Here is a 15,120-nt window from a genome sequence, read left to right as displayed (position 1 = left end):
ACGGTCACCTCCAGACTGGATTATTGTAACTCGCTCTACGTGGGGCTGCCCTTGATACTGATCCAGAAACTCCTGCGGGTGCAGAATGCTGCAGCGAGACTCCTTACGGGGTCTTCGCTGAGAGATCACATTCATCCGGTGGTATACCAGCTGCAGTGGCTCCTGGTGGAGTACAGGATCAGGTTTAAGGTGCTGGTTTTAACCTTCAAAGCCCTATACGGCCTAGGACCCTCGTACCTACGGGACCGCTTCTCCTGGTATGCCCCACAGAGGAACTTACGGTCTTCAAATAAAAACATCTTGAAGGTCCCAGGCCACAGAGAGGTTAGGCTGGCCTCAACTAGAGCCAGGGCCTTTTCCCCTGCGGCTCTAACCTGGTGGAACGCTCTGTCACAAGAGACAAGGGCCCTGCAGGACTTGACATCTTTCCGCAGGGCCTGCAAGACAGAGCTGTTCCACCAGGCCTTTGGTCAGGGCGCAGCCTGACTCCCTCCTTTGGCAATCTTTACAGAACTTTAGTTTATGGTTGCCATCAATTTTGATTTTAATTAATTTTTATAATGTTTTTATAATGTTGCACTGTTTTAGTGTTGTTAGCCGCCTTGAGCCCGGCGGCGGCCACGGAGGGCAGGATATAAATAAAATTTATTATTATTATGGCTAATCTACTTTATTTACATATAAACACACACGGAGCACTGCAACATGGCTCCCTCTCTCTCTAGCATCAGACAGCAAAGAGAGAGAGAAAAGAACAAAGGATAATAGTCCCACTTCAAGGAACACAATAACACAAACATCCTGTCTATGTCACTTCCCACTCTGTGGAGTCAAAACATATAGTGTCATGTGAAAGACAACAATCCCATGACTGCAATCATGGAGCAGGAATTCTAACAGATTCATCTTTTCTTTTTCTTTTTTTTTCTTTTTTTTGGGTTAATGTCTATTTTACTTGTGGGCTGGAGGAGGATTATAAAACTGAACGCAATGGGCCATAGAAGGCCTGGTTATGACAATATCCATGGAATCACATCATATTGTACAAGCTCAGTATAGGAAAGTGAAGCTTAGTCAGGCCACCTGCATGTCAGCTATGCTCCTTTGCTGACAGGGAATGAGGAAGATAACACACAGAGAGAGCAGCTAGGAATGGAATGTGCGCGCGGGGGGGGGGGGGATTCCGCAGACAGCAGCAGAAACTTGATCTCTGAGCACAGAGATAACGGAAGGGAGAGCCAGAGTGAAAGAATGCAGCTTGTCAGCTCAGACATGGACTCGGACACAGGAACACCAGCAGTGCTCTCTCCAAAATCTCATAGGGTCACGAGACTTTACGAGAAGCGTGAAAAGGAAAGGAAGAGAAGGTGGGGGTTTTCCTATTGGGTGAAAAGGGGGCAGAGCTTAATTCCTGCAACTGTGCCATTGGATGATGCCAAAGCCGAGCTGAGATCTGCCCCAGGGTTTGTTATTTGATTAATAAATCTGAAATAATGAACTGCCAGAGTCGTCTTGCGTGTGTCGGAGAGACCCAAGCCATTACACTACATGTCATTTGCAGAACATTAGAACATGTGATGGATTCGGCCAAAGTCCCATCTAGTCCAACCAGGTGCCTATGGGAAGCCCTCCTGAGCAATTTTCATACAACGTACAATAAGGCTGTTGCTCTTTAGAGAAGCAATATGCATGTCCCTTGTGTATCCTAACAAGCAAAGAGTGAATACCTCTTGCATCATGTGTTTAGGAACATGAACCAGCACCTAGAGATTGCTTCAGTCTTCACCCCTGCAGAAAAATATTAATAAGGTAACTAGTTTGTGCAGAAAGCAAGCACATAATCCTCCACAAAGTGTTAAGGATGTGGCATGTTAATGGGTTGTGAAAACAGGGAGTGGGAGCCTAAGCTCCATTTACTTAGTTCGCAGGAGAACATTGCCACCATCACAACTGATGTTTGCTCTTCAGCATCATAACCCGCAGGTTCCAACAACTTGGTTTGCATTTGTGAAAATAAGAGCATCGTCTCTGCTCCCTAATTTGATTTTACTGGTAACTGGTGAGTATTTCACTACAACCTCATGTTTTGGCAGTGCAAGAAGTGTTGCTAGGTACTGCAAATAATTAAAAAGGGAACTGATTGTACATGTGTGCATATTTACAACATCATTTAGATTAGATCATGTATGGAATTGATTATGATGAGCATTTAGATGGTGACTGAGAGGGTCCTGCACTAATTCATTGGTCTGCTGGGGATGGAACATCAACTTTTAATATTTCCAGGACCACCACCCCCCACCCCATGTGCAATGAAAATCTTCTGCTTTGGATTCCAGGTAAGGGAAACCTGTTTTTCTCCAGATGTTGCTGCACTCCAACTGCCATCCCTAAAATTGGATTTAATTTCTGCCAAGAGAATTATAACTCATAAATTAGAGGAGATGGATTTACAATTTAATATTGCGACAAGTGGAGGCACCTGTTCGCCGATAAACCTTGGCTTAACACCACCAACAAAACTTCCATCTTATTTAACTACCTTATCGGTGGTGATGCACAGGTATGCCTTTATAAAGGCTAGATTCAATGTTTTCCCATCAAATGTGATGGGTAACAGACTCTCCATCGGACAGATCTCACTCCTCTGTGACTGTAAAAGTGGATCTATAGAATCGTTATATCATATAACCTTCTGTTGTCCATTACATTCGGCTTCATGGTCCAAGTTTCTGGCCCCATATTTATCGAGAATTGTTGACGGACCTCAGGAAGCCCAAATAATATACTTATTAAACGACAAAGATACAAGTAGATCCCTTGCAGTCACTAGATACCCGATTAATGTTTTATTTCAAAAGAGGAGAAATGGATCACTGTATGACTCTGATAGCTTAGCTAAACTTAAGAACCATCAATAAGTGCCAGAACTAAGACGCATATCCCCCAAAATGTGAGGGATTTGAATTGCGGTTTACATAGAGGGAGCTTATTGTGTATAGTGTTTATTTAATTGAAGTAAAATTGGTTTTATATGGGTGTTTTAACTTGGAACTGTGTAAATTGTATTGTTTATGGATAAATTTTGATGCATTGTTTTAGATATGGGCCAATGGCCGTAATAAATCTAACTAACTAACTAACTAACTAACTAACTAACTAACAACTGCCATCAGCCTCACCCAGCATGGCCAATAATCATGGAAGCTTGGAGCGGGAGTCTTAACATTATCTAGAGAGTCACAGGTTCCCCATCCCTAATCCATACCATTCTAAATAGCTTGAGAGCAAAATATCTGAAGGACTGTCACATTCTATATGAGAGAGACTGTTCTGAAATCTATGTTATATAAATAAATGCTGAATGGCATGATACAAAACAAAAACAACCTGCATCTTTAGCTGGAAGAATAAATGAGAACAGAAACTGATTAAGGCTTTATGGTATATTTATGTGCTTGCTAGATATAATGGGAGTTGTAGTCCAACAAATGGAGGATGATGGAGGATACCACATTGGTGAAGGATGGTTTACATGGTAGTTATGAGTCCTTTTGGACAGAGACAGCAGATCATTGACTACCTGATATGGGGTGGGTGGAGGGAGAGACACAACAGAGAAGAGCCATCAGCTTGCCTGTGGCTGACAACCAACAGAGGTGGATTCAGGGGAGCATGGCCAGTTCATCCGCATTGGATGCTGAGCTGAGAGGATGGCACAGAGGGCACCACAGCAATAACTTAAAGTGAAGGCCAGAGGTGGTGGGGTGCCAAATTATGGCATCACTCAGGGTGCTGCTGAAATTTGAAAGCCCAAAGTCCATTGCTGCAACCCCTGAGATGATCCAATACTTCATGATATTAGTGGCAATGCAAGAATCAAAGCTGAACAACTTGTCCTTATTTTAAATGGTCAGTATTGAAATGATGGGTGTCCCTTTACTTACAGAGATGTGCCTAAAATGAGGAACAACAGCATGGTGAGAGAATTAATACTCTTGGGCTTGACGAGCAACCATCAACTTGAAATCATCCTTTTCCTATTGCTAATGGGGATATACCTTTTGACAATAATGGGAAACATACTGATTATTCTAATAACACTGGTAAATCAACAGCTCTACACCCCAATGTATTTCTTCCTACAACATGTTGCATTTGTGGAGATTGGGTATACCAGTGCCATTGTTCCTAAAGCTTTGGCCAACATAGCCATTGGCCAGAAGACTATCTCTCTAGCTGGTTGCTTCACACAGTCCTTTCTGTACTTTGTCCTGGGAACCACAGAGTTCCTTCTGCTGGCAGCAATGTCCATTGACAGGTATGTGGCCATCTGCAACCCCCTTCGTTACTCTACCATCATGAACAATCGGATCTGCTCATTGCTAGTGCTCTGGTCTTGGGCTGTGGCATTGTTGCTGATCATCGTTCCTGCAGTTGTATTATTCCGGATGCCTTTTTGCGGCCCAAACACCATCAACCATTTTTTCTGTGACAATGGACCACTGATGAAACTTGCATGTGCCGACACAAGTCTGCTGGAGCTCCTCAGTTTCATCATTGCTGTGCTTTCTCTCCTTGGGACCTTAGCCATAAACATTGTGTCCTACATCAATATTATCTGCACCATCATGCGCATCCCGTCAACCACAGGGAAGCAAAAGGCTTTCTCCACTTGTGCTTCTCACTTCACTGTGGTCTCCATCACTTATGGCAGTTGCATTTTCATGTACATAAAACCAAGAGGGACCAGTGAGTTAGGCTTCAGGAAAGGGGTGGCTGTTCTAAACACTGTTGTCTCTCCTCTTCTGATCCCATTCATATACTGCCTGAGGAATAAACAGGTTCATGATGCTTTGAGAGCAACAATTAGACAGCTTGTTTCATTTTGGAAGGGTGATTCAGGTATATCAGAGCAAAAAAATAATACTAAACAGTAAGTATTGATACATATGGTTGCTGAAGCTGTACTTATAAACTAACATTCTTTTGTCAACTTCTAAGAACTCAGTGTCATTTATATTCTGGTAATGTATTGTGGGATAACCAGCTTCATATAAGCAATATGCTTAAGTTTAATTAATGCATGAAGGGGTTAATGCCATGGTGTAAGCTGTCCTGCCAGTCTTAGTGCCCTCCACCTCACACAGGCCCACTGTTGTACTTCAGTCAACCAGAGAAGTTCAGTGGTGAAAGAGGTCTGAACTATTTTCTCCAAGTTCACTGTGTGGCTCTTACGGGACATTCTTGTGTTCCTATACCAATTATTTAAGAAACTTCACCACTATAACTAAGCCAAGTTTTACTCCCTGTGCTACATTTTTTTGAATGCTGTATGGAAAAGCACATGAACCTGACCTTTGGAAAGTTTGTAAGTAAACCATTTCTTTAACTTACCAGACTCAGAGTCTTTTTCTATCATAATGGAAGAGGGAAATTTTGGAAGGAACTCACAAGGGCACATTTTAAAGGTCTAATGGCCTATATTTCTACTCTTTACTTTGCTGCACAGTTTGTGATTTTAAATCTCTGCTACGGTTCTCTCACCAAAGAGTACTTGCCCCAAATCTGGATATTGGCATTAAGAGAATTCTCCTTTTAATACCATATTTTCTTCCTTGCCACCAACATGTATGTGGAAAATGTGTGTGTGTGTGTGTGTGTGTGTGAGTGTGTGTGTGTGTGTGAGAGAGAGAGAGAGAGAGAGAGAGAGAATTGATTCACCAACAGTGTATTTGGGAAATGCAAGACATTTTCAAGAAAAGAGCAAATACAGATAATCTGGACACAGAACTCCCCGCTAGCCTACATTCCAAAACAGGAATTCAGGAAGTTGTGGTATGAAGTTTGTAAGGAGTGTGGTTTAGTAGTTAAGAGTATTGGACTGGGACTGGATAGCTCAGGCTTAAACCTGCACTCAACTTGTAAGTGTTGGGATACTGCCAGGGAGACAAAGGCCATCACTGCCTCCAGCCAACTCCGTACTCTGGACGTCCATCGACCTCCCGTAGATACAGTATCAGAAATTAGCGACGGGAACTCCAGAAATTAGCTTCCACATTCCAGAACTAATGCACGCTTTATCAGCAGATAATGCACAGCGAAAGTTGCACCCAGGAGAGCATTATATTAGAAAGTTTATTCAGCGTTGGTCAGAACAAAGAAAACATGACCGCCTGCTAGCGTGTTCAGCGCAGAGAGAGAGAGAGAGAGGTCTGCCTTTGGTCGCCCTTTCAGACCTGCGAACTAGACGCAAGTCTTCTGGACTCATCTCCTCCTTCTTAGGAGAAAAGTGACCAATGGTGAACAGTGGTTCTTCCAGTTCATTGTCAGACGCATCAGATGGTCTGACTGAGGCCTTTGTGCTCTTGTAGTCTGCTGTGTCATCACTGTCGCTGACACCAGCAGCAGCAGCACCAACTGAACTGGAATCCGAACTCTGATCATCATCATCATCATCATCATCAGCTTCCTCAGCTTTCTCAACATTATCTGGTTTTTTCACATCACCTTCATCCTCCTCTGGGTAACTCTGGAAAATTCCCACATTTCCCCCCCACTTAGGATTGTACTCAACACTCCTTGTGAACTTAATGGACTTAGACCCAGTCATCCATACCTTTGAAAGATGGCGGCTCGCACCAGAGTCCACGATAAATCTGGCCTTGGCCTTTGGTGAAGCAGTGCCAGCAAACAAAACCTTGTTTTCCACCGGCGTGGGCTTTTGCTGCTTGCCCCCCTGCTCCTGGCCATCAGACTTGCCTTTAGCCTTTGGTGAAGCACTGCCAGCAAACAAAGCCTTGTTTTTCCCTGGCTTGGGCTTTCCACCCCCCTTCTGCTTCTGGCCATATGCTGGCTTCTTCCTTTGTTTATTTCCAGTTTTTGGACAAAACTTCTGAGTATGACCTTGGTTCCCACAGTTCCAGCACTTCACAGCTGCCAACGCTTTGGCTCCCCCTGGAGGCTGGAATGCTGTCCCACATTGCTCCCCCTGAAGAGCACAAGCCGACTCAGCTGCATTTCTCCTGTCATATTCATTTTGCAAAGTCGCCAAGACCTTTGTAGCAGTGAGGTCTTGCACAGGGAGGGTTGCCAGCTGACTTGCCACGGCATGATAGCTTTCATCCAGTGAGTGCAGGTTGAGAATTGCAAACAGTGACTCAGGCATATTGAAACCTCTCTGAGCCAATTCCTGTCTGAGATGCTGCAAATGTAAAACGTGGGCTCTAAGGTCTTCCCCTGGCTCCAAACGCTTCCTGTGCAGTTTTCTGAAATAAAGCAACAAAGACCCAGCCTCTTGTCAGAGATGACAGGCTTTAAGCCCGTCCCACATCTCACAGGCACTGGCCTTGCCAGCCAGGGTGATTAACTCTTCAGGAGCTACTGAGAGCAAAATTATCCCCATGGCTGTCGCAGTCTTACTCTCCTGTAAGTGCCATGAATCTGGGCCCGAAACCTGTTGTTGGGATACGGCCAGGGAGACAAAGGCCATCACTGCCTCCAGCCGACTCCGTACTCCGGACGTCCATCGACCTCCCGTAGATACAGTATCAGAAATTAGCGACAGGAGCTCCAGAAATTAGCTTCCACGTTGCAGAACTGATGCACGCTTTATCAGCAGATAAGGCACAGCGAAAGTTGCACTCAGGAGAGCATTATTTAGAAAGTTTATTCAGCGTTGATCAGAACAAAGAAAACATGACCACCTGCTAGCGTGTTCAGCACAGAGAGAGAGAGAGACAACAGCTCTATCGAAACAGAAACATCCTGTGAACAGGAAATATGCAGGCTGTATGACTCACATAGCCTGCTCCCTTTTAAGGTGGAACGGAAATATCCTAACAGTAAGATCCCTGTGTGACCCTTAGGCCAGTCAATCTTTCTTAGCCTTACCTACTTCACAGACTTCTTGAGAGGATAAAGTGTGGAGGAGAATCAACATATATCGCCTTGAGCTCCATGAAGAAAGACGGGAAATGCATACATACATAGTTACATATGTGCATACATAATTTATAGGCCTGAGACAGTGGACACTTTTGGGGGTTTGATGCTGTGTGGGGAAAGGGATACTTGAATGGTCACTTGAGTTCCACAAACATACTGATACCTCTTTGCTTGCAGAAGGCTTATTGTTTTTGAGGAATCTTCCATCAAAGGGGAGGAGAAGGTAATTCCCATACTTCCCTTCAAGTCTGCTCTAGAAGTTTGGAGGACCCTGTGGAACAGCATGAGACATGATGTTGGGAGCTAGAAGAGAAACACAATGCAGTATTTGCTGAAAAACACCTTCCCTACGTTGAAGGACAACACAGAAAACATGGCTGACTATTTGTTCAATTGTTATGAATGGAGCATGTGTTAGAAATGTCTGTTCAGTCACCTGAGGGCACTGTGCTAGTTTAGAAGGTTAAAGGGAAGACCATGTGGCACACAAAGTTTTGTCCTTCAACACCTCACCATTTGTCAGGCTTTGGGGACTCGGCTTCCTCCCCCCCTTTGGCTGGAGATAAGCAGAACAAAGCAAAAAAAGTTGTGTACCATTTAAAGAGTCTTGAATGATCACAGCAAAAGAACAAAGCAGCCATTCTCAGAATGACGGTGTTCCCAATTAAGGTTTCCACCCACTTCCTCCCTAGTCACTTCCGTGCCTTGCAACCTGATCTCGCAACCACTTTGCTTTCTGGGCTGCCACCTTATCCGCTCGCCGTGATCTTGGGCTGGGCGGATGTGGGCTTTCAAGTGAGAGAGTCGGTTAACTCTCTCGGTTAACAGGAACGGTTTGGATTCTTAGATCATGGACTGCAGTTTCTTGAAGATGGACTTCTGGCAAGTGATGGGCTGCACCTCACAACGGTTGGGAGGAATGTTTTTGCCAAAAATCTCAGAATCCTCATCAGGAGGGCTTTAAACTGACTAATGTGTGGGAGGGAGACAGTGCTCCTGAAGGTAGGAGTCTATCAATTGATGAAGATGATCATTCAAATGTCGTAGACCAAATGGAGCAAACAGCATGCAGACCTAGTGGTGGGAGGAAAAAATCCTTAAATAAGAGACACGGGGGAATGATTAATGGACTTCAATGTCTGTACACTAATGCGCAAAGCATGGGAAATAAACAAGATGAGCTTGAGCTCTTGGTACAGCAAACTAAATATGACATAATAGGCATCACTGAAACCTGGTGGGATAAGTCCCACGACTGGAATGTAATAATGGAGGGATACAATCTATTTCAGAGAAACAGACCAAACAAGAAAGGAGGAGGAGTGGCATTATATGTCAGGGATGTGTATACCTGTGAAGCGATCCAAGATTTAGAACCTCAAAGCCAAAGTAAGAGCATTTGGGTCAAAATTAAGGGAGAGAAGAATAACACAGAAAACAAGGCTGACTATTTGTTCAATTGTTTGTCCCAACTTTTGTCTTCAGAACTATGCCCCTCTGCAAACCACTGCTTCAAATCTATACTGCTCCACTGCTCCTGGGCCGCTTCACAATCCTGGTCAGGAGCAGGGGGAGGCTCCCACTATTCCTCATCAGAGCAGTATTCCTTAGCCTGGTCTGTGACATCATTGCTGCCTGCTGCTCACCATCCTTGCATGAAGTGGCCCTCTCATTCCAGCCAATGGTAGGGCCAGCACTGTCCATTGGCCAAATCAAACAAAATTAACAAAGCATCCCAACAAAATTTTTCCATTTCTTAGATAGCCAACTGATACCACCCCAATAGGATGTCTGTTCTGTGTGATGTAGAAATTAGGTCTTTAGTGTGGTGACACTACTCTCTCCCATTTCATGCCTGACAGGGACCACCTGTGCTGTCTTCAAAGCACCAACTGATGACCTTCTTTTTCAAGGCATTTAAGTGGAGATTTAAGTGGAGATTTTTATCATCCCTGGCTGTATCTACATTGAATTTGAAATTGTCTCTATATATGGCATTTAAAAAAAAAATGTTTTACATACAAAACTGTTGTAATTGTTTTATCATCAGTGCTTTTATTATAAAATATATTCTAGATATTTTATAGGCAGTGATTCATGAATAGGGGTAAAATAAAGTAAATGAATCCCAGCTTTGAAGTAAAACGGTCCTTGCCTCCCACATCCCCGTACACAAAGTGAATTCTCTAGTGAATTTAGTCATGGTGTTCACCAATTAACCTCAATGGGAATAGTTACACGAGCAAAGGAGGAAAAACTTTGGTAAGCATGATGATGTCATTCTTATTGAACCAAGAAAGATGATCATTATTTATAGAGGCATGAGAAGCAGCTTGAAAGATTTCTCTCCTTTTCTTTCCCACCCCAGTCTCCACAAATTTTCCTCTAGCCGCTCTTTCCTTCTTTCTGCGCGTTCCACTGGCCTGAATGGGACACTGCTGTGGGCAGCTTGAGGAAGAACCATCCACCTTGGGCCTGCCTATAAGAAACAAGTCTAGAGTGAGAGACCAGGGTAATGTCCGCTGTTTCTTGGAACTCTTATCACTCTGGAACTTTTGTGGGTGAGGTGAGAGTTTGTTTCGACCCTGGGTGAAAACCTGGCAGCTGAGAGTTGTATTAATGTAACATTTTTTATATGTAACTGTATATTTTTGTAATATTTTGTTCAAGTTGTCTGTGGTTGCTTGAGATTTTTGTACACTGCTTAGAGATATTTTTAATATATTAAGTGGAGAATAAATTAAATAATCAACCAATCTTCAGCTAGTGGGTCAGTACCCACTAAGAGATCATGACCTGTTCCAAGGTGGATTGCAACAAGAGAAAATATATGGCAAATATTAAGAAATAGGTCCGTAAATGTATATTTGCCTTAAAAGCAGATCCAGGATCTGTAAAGATTGAAGGTCAAAGTGTTGACTATTTGAGAAAGATATAAATGTTTAACTTAACATACACTGATTAATTCCACCCATTGTTTCATTTTCGAAATTGCTTTATTCTTGGTTGCTCATATTTCAGCATTTCCAACAGATTGCTGTCAATGCTGCCTTTAGACATTATAACAATGATTGAAGACATCTTGAGTTTTCCATTACCAATTGGATTTTTTTTCTTTTCTAGAAAACCTTCCCTACAAATGAATGATGACTGCCTACAATGGAAAACAAGTCTACCATAGTTGCTGAATTCATCCTTGTGGGCTTCACCAGTGTCCGGTGGCTACAACTTCTCCTGTTCGTACTTCTCCTCATCACCTACTTCTTGACCATTGGTGGGAACGTCCTTATCATCTCCATCACCTTGCTTGACCATCGTCTCCAGACCACCCATGTATTTCTTCCTCAGAAATTTCTCTCTCTTGGAAATTGGTTTCACCTCTTCGACTATCCCCAAGGTTTTGCTCAACCTGGCCTTTGATGACCAAACCATTTCTGTTACAGGCTGTTTCACTCAGTCCTTTTTCTATTTCATACTGGGGACCACTGAATTCTTCCTCTTGGCTACTATGTCCTTTGACAGATACGTGGCCATCTGCAATCCACTTCGCTATACAACCATCATGAACAGTCGCCTCTGTACCCACTTAGTGTTGGGTTCTTGGATATTCAGTTTCCTATACCTTATTGTTCCTCTTATTTTGTTGTTCCGTTTACCCTTCTGTGGCCCAAATGTCATCGATCACTTCTTCTGTGATAATCTACCATTGGTAAAGCTTGCTTGCACTGATACTCAGTCCCTAGAATTGCTTGATTTTCTCCTGGCCACTTTTAGTGTCCTGGGAACTTTAACTGTGACCATAGTTTCATATTTTAAGATTATTTCTACTATCATGTACATCCCTTCAAAGGCAGGGCGGCAGAAAGCCTTCTCAACTTGTGCCTCCCACCTTCTGGTTGTCTTCATCACCTATGGAAGCTGCATTTTTATGTATGTCAAACCAAGGCAGAGTGGGGGACTGGACCTCAGCAGAACGGTGGGTGTTCTGAACAATGTGGTGTCTCCGCTACTCAACCCGTTCATCTACAGCTTGAGGAACAAGCAGGTCAAGGAGGCCCTGAAAGATGTCATTGGTCAGAGAATTACGTTTTCTGGGATTTTCAAGCACTGATGATTTGAAATGGGACTGTAGAAAGGTTTTAGAAACATGGCAAGGTGTCTTGTACTGAGAGAGACCTTTGGTGCATCTGGCCCTGTATTTTGTATACTGATGGGTAGAGGCTTGCCAAGGGTTCAGACAGAGGACATTCCTAATCCTATCTGGAGATGCAAGGGATTGAACCAGTGACCTTTTGTGTGCTCAGTCGAATGCATGCTACCACCACACAAAAGGTGGATATTCTGCCCAGACAAACCCTGTTATTATTTTGCTGATGGTGATCCTTCCTTTTCCTCTTTCTGCTCCTTCTATTCACTCCCCTCTGAATCAAACAGCAACAGTGTTCATTACATAGTATCAGTGACTAAAACAATTTAGGTAAAGAGCATCCAGTCTCAGGTTTGAACTTGTTGCCAGCAGAATGAATTCTCATTGTTTCCCAATGGCATTCAGTTCAACTGATATTCTGGCAACATACGCAAAGGCATTCAGTGTGAATGGTTGGCAAAAAAACTTGAAAATTGCTGAAATAATAAAATAATAAGGAGGGTAAAAGAAGGAAGAAAGCGAAGTTTTGGGAGAAAATGGTTTTCTTTTGTTAGTTACTGCCAATATACAGTGGTACCTCGGTTTGCATATGTCTTGGTTTGCATATGTTTTAGATTACAAATACGTCAAACCCGTAAGTGCGTGTCTGGGTTTGCAACCTTTTTTTTTTTTTTTTTTGTATTTCAACCCATTTTTTGGGGACTACGAACAATTTTTTGGGGAGGCCTCATTGGCGAAAGCACACCTTGAGTTACAACCTGCTTTGGTTACAAACAGATCTCTGGAACGGATTATGGCTGTAAACCAAGTTACCACTGCATATGTAATTTTCATGTAAAACAATGAAGATTTTAAGTTGTATGAGTAACTTCTCACATGATACAATTCACTCTAGGCTTTGCACACATTGTTTTCCAGCAAGCTAATACAAAGATTAAAACTACAAAATGAAAAAGCAACAAAATAGGCACACACCAAAAGACTCCTAAAGGGAACAGATAATAAACTATCAAGGAGGTAAGTAAAGGTTGAGCACTATATTACATATTGGTTTGCATCTACAAAAATAATACGATGAAATAACTAAAAAGAACTTGCCAATTCACATGGAATGCACATCTACAACCTATGACCCTTACAGACTAATATGTTACAAAATTAGCTTTATTCATCAGTTGTACAGTAGGTTTCCTGCTCCTCAGAGAATTAGAACAAACGTCTCTTGTGTAGCCAACCTAGTAAAGACCCAATATCTCTTATGCTTTGTGCTTAGGGATGTCAGCATGCACCACTATGTCTGAGAGGCTGATTCAGTCCTGATGCAAAGAGATGTAGAAATACATACAGTCATGCTGATAAGCTTATATGAAGCAAGGAAGCAAAGAATATTCAGGAAGGCATAGTCAACTGAGAAAAATGGGAACTGGGAAACCTATGTGTTCTAAACTGGGAGTAAATCCCTTATAATACTGAGCCTTGCTCTGTTAGAGTGAGCAGTTTTTAGCCTTTATCTTTGCTTGGGAAGCAAGCAGGAAATCAGCTTCAGCACAACTGAGTCTTGCATTTAAGATCCTTTAACAGCTGCAGCTTGTAAGTTCTAGGCACTCATTTGCCATCTGCAGAAATCAGAGTCTAGGCATCATTCTGCAGAGGACCAAGGAGAATATGCGGATGCCCTCTGGTGAGTGTGGATTGTAACTGGTGAGTACTTTGCAGAGAACTCGTAACTGGATGGTGAATGGCTGTGTTATAAACAATATAACACTGCAACTCTCTTCTAACAGCTTCTCCTTCTCTCTGTAAGGTGCGCAGCTTGGGGCTAGGTTTCTGAGAGTTACATCTGAATATTATTATTATTATTATTATTATTATTATTATTATTATTAGCTTACAACATAATAAAAACATCAATCCTTAAAAAGTTCCCTAAACAGGGCTGCCTTTTAGAAGATCAGATAGTTGTTTATTTCCTTGACATCTGATGGGAGGGCGTTCCACAAGGAGGGCGCCCCTACTGAGAAGGCCCTCTGCCTGGTTCCCTATAACCTTGCAGTAGGGAACTGCCAGAAGGCCCTCAGTGCTGGACCTCAGTGTCTGGGCTGAACGGTGGAGGTGGAGACACTCCTTCAGGTATACTGGGCCAAGGCCGTTTAGGGCTTTAAAGGTCAGCACCAACCCTTTGAATTGTGCTTGGAAATGTACTGGGAGTCAGTGAAGATCCTTTAGAACAGGTGTTATATGGTCCTGGCAGCCACTCCCAGTCACCTTGAAAGGTAGCCCTACATACAGCACATTGCAGTAGTCCAAGTGGAAGATAACCAGAGCATGTACCACTCTGGCAAGACAGTCTGCGGGCAGGTAGGGTCTCAGCCTGCGATGGAACAGGTAAACAGCTGCCCTGGACAGCTGTGAGTCCAAAATTACTCCCAGGCTACACACCTGGTCTTTCAGGGTTCCCCAAGAACAGGCTTCTGTCTTGTCAGAATTCAACCTCAGTCTATTAGCTGCCATCCATCCGCCAACCACATGTGCTACAACAGATAGTGACTACCTGTATATATTTCCCACCACTATCATTACCAATCAAGAGGCAAGTGTGTATGATAAAATAATTTATTGAGATACAAATATTAAAGGGTCTGATGGCTTATGAGTGTTACAGAACTGTATGCTTCTGGTTTTACAGAGTCTTATTGGTTATATACAGCACAATGACTAATAACAATGCTGGGCCTCCTTTATTAAACTCTGCCACCACACAAACACTCTCTTCCCATATCTCACTGCGATTACCACACAATTGTTTCTCTGAACTGTCTCCCATTATTCACACTCCCTTTCAAATTCTTATCCAATCACTACTCACTTCCCACATTCCAAGCAAACACTTTTCTTCTCCCAACCAAACACATACCCCAATTCATATATTATTGTTACCTACACATTTACTACTTATTAGTTTACCTTAGTTTCTGTAATATTATTACATATTCGCACAATATTATTTACATAAATTCCACATTTAC

General features: G+C 42.8%; 2 protein-coding genes across 2 annotated transcripts; both read left to right on the top strand.

Annotated features, from left to right (window-relative positions):
- Positions 1–3,962: 3,962 nt before the first annotated feature.
- LOC307201660 (olfactory receptor 6E1-like) lies at positions 3,963–4,940 on the top strand (the record flags this gene model as incomplete). The annotated part of the gene is made up of 1 exon (XM_079950956.1): positions 3,963–4,940. One exon carries the CDS (start codon positions 3,963–3,965, stop codon positions 4,938–4,940), a length of 978 nt encoding a protein of 325 aa, XP_079807082.1.
- Positions 4,941–11,106: 6,166 nt separating this feature from the next.
- On the top strand, positions 11,107–12,058 carry LOC307201659 (olfactory receptor 6E1-like; the record flags this gene model as incomplete). The annotated part of the gene is given in 2 exon segments (XM_079950955.1): positions 11,107–11,274; positions 11,276–12,058. Coding segments are annotated over 2 exon segments (951 nt in total).
- Positions 12,059–15,120: the final 3,062 nt, after the last annotated feature.

This window comes from Podarcis cretensis (genome assembly GCF_951804945.1).
Source record: "Podarcis cretensis genome assembly, chromosome: 13".
Classification (NCBI taxonomy): Eukaryota; Metazoa; Chordata; class Lepidosauria; order Squamata; family Lacertidae; genus Podarcis; species Podarcis cretensis.
Note: the sequence above shows the minus strand (reverse complement) of the source record. Positions and strands in the feature narration are given on the sequence as shown.